We start from the raw sequence: 5,576 nt of genomic DNA on the forward strand, positions 1-5,576 counted from the left end.
TGGTTCTACCAGTTGATCTGCACGCGCGTCGGCTCGAACGTGTGGCCTCCAACCTTCAAATTCTAGTACTAGGCGCCCGTCAAATTTTAGAGAGAAACATAGAAACTAGCTATATATATATATAAGACGTTTTTTTTAAAAAGCAGGGATTTTGTTTAATTCACACTTGCACCGGGAAAAGTATATATATATATATATATAAGACGTTTAATTCACACTTGCACCGGGAAAAGACGTTGAAAATAGGCCAAAACGCTCGAAAGCTCCACGGACCACGCTCTTTCGGTTGCTATGGCCGGTGACCGGTCCATAACTACATCTGTGAGGTATTAAATTTCCCGGGCCTGTCGTCTATTTGAATTGTCCTTGTAAAGTTTTTAACATGATTCAGACACGCTGCACCGTTTCATCTGTTTATGGGCCTGGCCCGCCTGGTTCCTTGGGAGTCGGACATGAAATTTCGAAAACCTCTCTGGGGCTCCCTCTCGCTCTCTTTCTCTCTCTCTCTCAGGCTCTCTCTCTCTCTCCCCACGCACTTGCCAGCAGCGCCCACGTCGATTCCACGGTTGTTTGTTACGATTTTGGGAGTAATAGTGATCGACGCTTGTGGCTGGGCTTGTCCACGCCCAAGGCTTGGTTCGGTATGAACCGGCTCAACTAAATTGCCGTAGCCTTTTAGTAGGCTCTAGGAGGAGGGGACTTGCTGTTGCACGTGAATACACCAGTATCTTCCGGAGCCAAGCCTGCCTGCACTCGCCATGCCTCAAGAGCGCGGCTATCAAGTGGCCACAATCAACGGGCCACGTTGTGTTCATGACCGAGGGGTGTACATGCTTGAGTGCAGCAGCAGCCCACAAGCTTTGGAACTTTGTTGACTATTATGACATTCTCTCCTGGTTGTTGCGATGGGTGATACAAAGTGAGCTTTAATTTGATTCAAGATTCAAGAGGACTTCACTCAGCACACACTCACACACACGCACACAGAGTGGCGATGCTAGCATAATGACCCATTCTCATCGTTGTATCATTCACCCGCATCAAAACAAAGTGGGAGTATGCGCCTTGTGCTTGAGAGAGCGTCTTGTGGCACTTGATGAAAGCCATAGCAGTAGTGCTGCATCAGATGGGGCCTACCATTCTTTCTCCTCTTCATCCGCTCGTGACCAATTTCTATCCCCTCCAGCTTCTCTGCATGCGCCAGCAGCAATCGCACCCGGGCCACCTCAACACAACACTCGAGAGAGCAGCAGCGGCAGCTGGGCGAGTAGTCAGCCGGCGCAGCAGCAGGGAAGGGAGTTTGAGGACCATGCCATAATTCAGCCTACTTCATTTCTACAGAAGCTAAAATTGAAGGCCCTGTCTATACCCCCTTCACCTGACCGATCAATTCCTAAAAACGGTGCAGCTTTCTCCTCACCCTCCCCACGAGGCTCTAATCACAAGAACAAGCTCTCGCTGCCCCTGACAAGCAGGCAGAGCAGCGCCTCAGAGGCTGAGCGGCAATCTAAGGTAGCTCCAGATCACGATCACAATTACACTTCTCATGTTGGTGCGCCTGCGTCCGCAGCAGCATCAACATCTCGGCAGAAGAGGACATCGTTAAGGTCTCTCTTTCACCAGAGCGAGGTAGTGGTGGATAACTGTGCTGCTGGACTGGACGCTCGCCGGAGTTCAAACAAGGCCAGCGCCGAGGCGCACTCGCAGGAGAGGAGGCACCGCATCGAGCAGTTCTCTGCAGCAATGCGCTCACCTGGGTTCGCTGCTGGATCAAGAAATGCGGCTCTGAGCGACTACAGGCAAACCTACACGGCCGAATATCTAACAGATCATGTGGGTAGACCTTTGCGGGGTGGAGAACCAGCACTTGCATCAGCCAATTACAATACCCCGTCTTCCTCTTCTTCCTGGATCTCTTCGCTGTTTCAGCGCAGGAAGCACAGGTCCTCCAAATCCAGAAGCAGCATAGCCAGTGAAGCTGCTTTTATCAATGGCCTGCTAGAGTCCTCCAGACCTTCGGTAGATGTTGCTGCGAGGGTTTCCATGGATGCAGCTAGCACAAATCCCAATCTCAAGCAAATAATGAAAACAAGGCAGCAATTAGAGGAAGCCGAGTCGATGACTACTACTACCAGGATGAAGCACTTTGGCCGACCCCCATTAGCTGAGCAGCTCGACTACAGTGAGCAGCAGAAAGTAAAGGACCGTGCTTTTGTGGCTGCAGATTCGATACATGGACTAGACAGGCAAAGGAAGCTTGTGGGCAACACTTGGGATTTTCCTGCGAGGAGCAGTATTAGTATTGACATAGCAAGCAATCTGCCGGACAAAATAAGCTCCAGAACGAGCAACCGGGCAGTTGATGAGGATGGATTGCAGCTAGGGGAGGATCAGAAGCCGGTGCGACACTTCCCTAGATCTCGCAGTTGGGGGCGGACTTGGAGCAGGAGTCTGCAATCGTCTAGTCCGCTCTGGGGAGGATCAAAGCAGCAGCCCAGTCTAAACATCAACAACCTCTCTGCCTCATCGCTTCACCATCATTACTTAACTTCCACACCCAAACACCCCAGCTCAAGTACTCTCAGTAGAGATTCTCGAGTGGGCTTCGGCTTCTACTTTAGCCCCTTTCGAAGGAGCAGGAGACAAGCTGCACCAACTGCTGCTGGAGGTAAACATTTCCAGCATTGATTTTCATCACCCGTAGGCTGTGGGTGTTCTACTCTCTAGAACCGGCTGTTGTCTTTTTAATAGAAATGAGTCCCTTATTGTGGGTGTGACACTTGTGATCGCACCAAACAACGCTCCGAAGCACTTCCAGAAGCTGAACTATAATGTAAGAAGATGATAATGCTCATTGCAAAATTAAGTGCTCGTGTGAATCTCTTAATAATCGCTGCAAATTCGTTGTGGCAATTTTGGGTCTTTTTTAATGACGGCTTATTTTCTCTCCATGGGAAATTGGAATGGTTCTCCTTTTGAAGTTAATGACAAGGTCACGGCCTCTGGCATGCAACTTGCCGCTAGAGTCATAGTAGAGACGGTAACAGATGGGGAGGCTCGCGGAGCTCTCAGCTGGAGGAAAGGTTACAGATTGAACACTTTAACTTGTAACGTCACACATCTAACCACTGACCAGTCTTCGCAGAAAACATTTTGCATAAAATTAACTTCAAAATTTTCTCACTTAATTTGTGGAATCCATACATATATATGAGCTAAATTGTGACTAAAATGCAATAGAATTTGTAGATTTTGTTTTTGAAATTGAGTAAATTACTTCTTCATGCAAAAAGAAGAATCTTGCAGGTGCATTAGATGCATTGTAAATAATTTACAGGTTTTCTTGAACACTGGGTCGAACTCAAGCTACCCCCGTTGGTCTAGGTTATGGATGGGCATCGGGAATTAATAAAGAGGAGATGGTTGAACTGGAATTTGGAAATACTGAACTGTTTGGTTACCTATCTAGTCCGTTCTTTGTTTGTAATTAGGGGCTGGTTCAAAAACCAAAATCGAGGAGCATGTGGCATCTCTTTTCTTCTACTATTAGAGCACATGCTACATCCCCTTCAGGCTTCCACCCCAATCTGAGAGGCCTGGAATTTGAAGGCTGTGTGAAGGGGCTGTTCACACAGAGGCTTAGCCTGGGGGAGTGCAGTTTGGCCACCTGGAGGCCTGTGCACCATCCCCTTTGAACTGGTCACTTAGGAGGCCAGACTTGCCACCTGGTGGTGCTCCCTTAGTACCTTGTTCCTGTGAGGTGGGATTTCTATCTGAAGAGACATGGTGCCTTGAGGGAATGCTAGCCCGCCCCGAATAGTTTGCCTCTATGTGAGGAGGAGATGCAAAGAGAAGGCAACCCGCGGGGTACTCGGTACCCACGGAACCTCACCCGTACCCCAGAAGGCTTAATGTGCCTACCCGGTGCGTGAGTGTGTTCCTAAGGTGCCTACCATGGGTCCGTGCTTTGTCTCTCCTTGCACCTTCTCCCCATATAAAGGCAAACTATTGGGGGCGGGCTAACATACCCTCAAGGCACTATGTCACTTCGGATAGAAAGCCCACCTCACAGTTCCGGCATTTCAATGCTTGAGGATCCACTGCACTACCAGCCGCTACCTCTCAAGTCCCTCTCCATATCCATGCAAGAACCAGAGGCACGGGACGGGTATCGTGAGAGGCAAAGGTTATCATCGATCATCTAATTGTGGCCTGTTCAGGCAAGCAGAATCTAGATGGTAATTAGGATTAGTTTCCTGTTCACACAAACTCCAAATGTCTGCATTTACTGCCACTTTGAAGTACCGTTGAAGGCTGAAGCTAGCAGAAGAAAACAAACGAATGCTAGATTGCCATGCACTCATAAAGGAGCTCGTCTGCAGTTTTCAAAGTCTGGACAGCCTGGCCCCTGGGGGATGGCGCTGCCCACTTGGAACTCTGGATTCTGGGTTGTTGGTATATCCAGATACTTTCTGTGTGAAGAGGTGGCGCCCCTAAGGACTTGGTAAGCCACCTAGGAGCTCGCGAAAGCACCTGGCTGCCCCTAAGGCTGAAAAAAACTTGACGCTCGAGACAGAGGCATACAGTGATCAGTGACTAACTAGTGTTCTTAGTCTTATTAGATACAAGAGGGAGAGGGGCCTGTCTTCTCTCGTGTTGCCCTGCGCTTTCTCTTTCTATGCGCCGCACGAGGAGATGGGATGCCAGCCAGCTAGCTCTGTAAGCCTTGCTTTACCTCTGTCACTGCCTGCATAGCCGTTCCCCCTCGCCATCACAGTCTCGTGTTGCCCCCCGTGATTCGCTTCGTGCAAACGGAGCCTCGGGGCGCTGGAACGAGCCATCTTGGCCCTTCTTGGCTGTACAAGGCGGAACTATTTTTTTAACTCATGGGGTAAAGTTTCAACTCTAAAGGCGGTCCTCTCGACTGGCTCCGCTCAGTGTACTCCACGTTGCCCGTCCTCAGGCATTTCAAACTTATGCCTCGAGATTGAAAACATATCGATAGGAGGAGCGAAGACCTTTGATGCCACCCTCATGTGCTTTCTCTTTGTACCCAATCTTAAACAGAGAATTCTCGAATTTTCTCACGCCCTTAAGAAAAGGCTCTCTTCTTCATCTGGTTAGAGCTCATGTCAATGACACTAATCCCTTCTATGTCCATGACATGCATCATCTGTCTTGATTCTACGTCATGCATCAATAGTTCATCATATGCCATGTCGTGTTGGTCACTAATGTCATTTGACATACTCTAAAGTTTCCAATGTCTTTTGTCATAAATATATATGAGTGTACTAATGTTTCCTATTAAAAATAGTCCCTTGTAGACTCAAATGAGTGGAATACTTCAACAAAATAATGAGATAGATAAAACTATACTAGTGGAATGATAAAGCATTATTTGTTTTGTCATACTTTAATGTTTTAATATTTGTTTCTATAAATAGTTCCTTATAACATTTAACTAAATATAAAATTGAATGGAATAAGCAACAAAATACTAAGATAGATAAGGTAACCTAATGAACGAGAGATTATAACTTGTTAAAAATCAATTATTCCAAGTTATATAAAAA

General features: G+C 47.6%; 1 protein-coding gene across 1 annotated transcript; it reads left to right on the forward strand.

The window, feature by feature from the left end:
- Positions 1-592: 592 nt before the first annotated feature.
- On the forward strand, positions 593-3,232 carry LOC147626747 (uncharacterized). The gene has a single exon (XM_086816768.1). It carries the CDS (start codon positions 1,006-1,008, stop codon positions 2,686-2,688), a length of 1,683 nt encoding a protein of 560 aa, XP_086672894.1. The 5' UTR covers positions 593-1,005; the 3' UTR covers positions 2,689-3,232.
- Positions 3,233-5,576: the final 2,344 nt, after the last annotated feature.

Source organism: Cibotium barometz, chromosome 22 (genome assembly GCF_041138505.1).
Source record: "Cibotium barometz isolate CiBa-2024 chromosome 22, ASM4113850v1, whole genome shotgun sequence".
Taxonomy (NCBI): domain Eukaryota; kingdom Viridiplantae; phylum Streptophyta; class Polypodiopsida; order Cyatheales; family Cibotiaceae; genus Cibotium; species Cibotium barometz.

Coding starts and splice junctions, on each gene's coding strand:
- LOC147626747 (XM_086816768.1), top strand. CDS start 1,006: ATGACCCATTCTCATCGTTGTATCATTCACCCGCATCAAAACAAAGTG.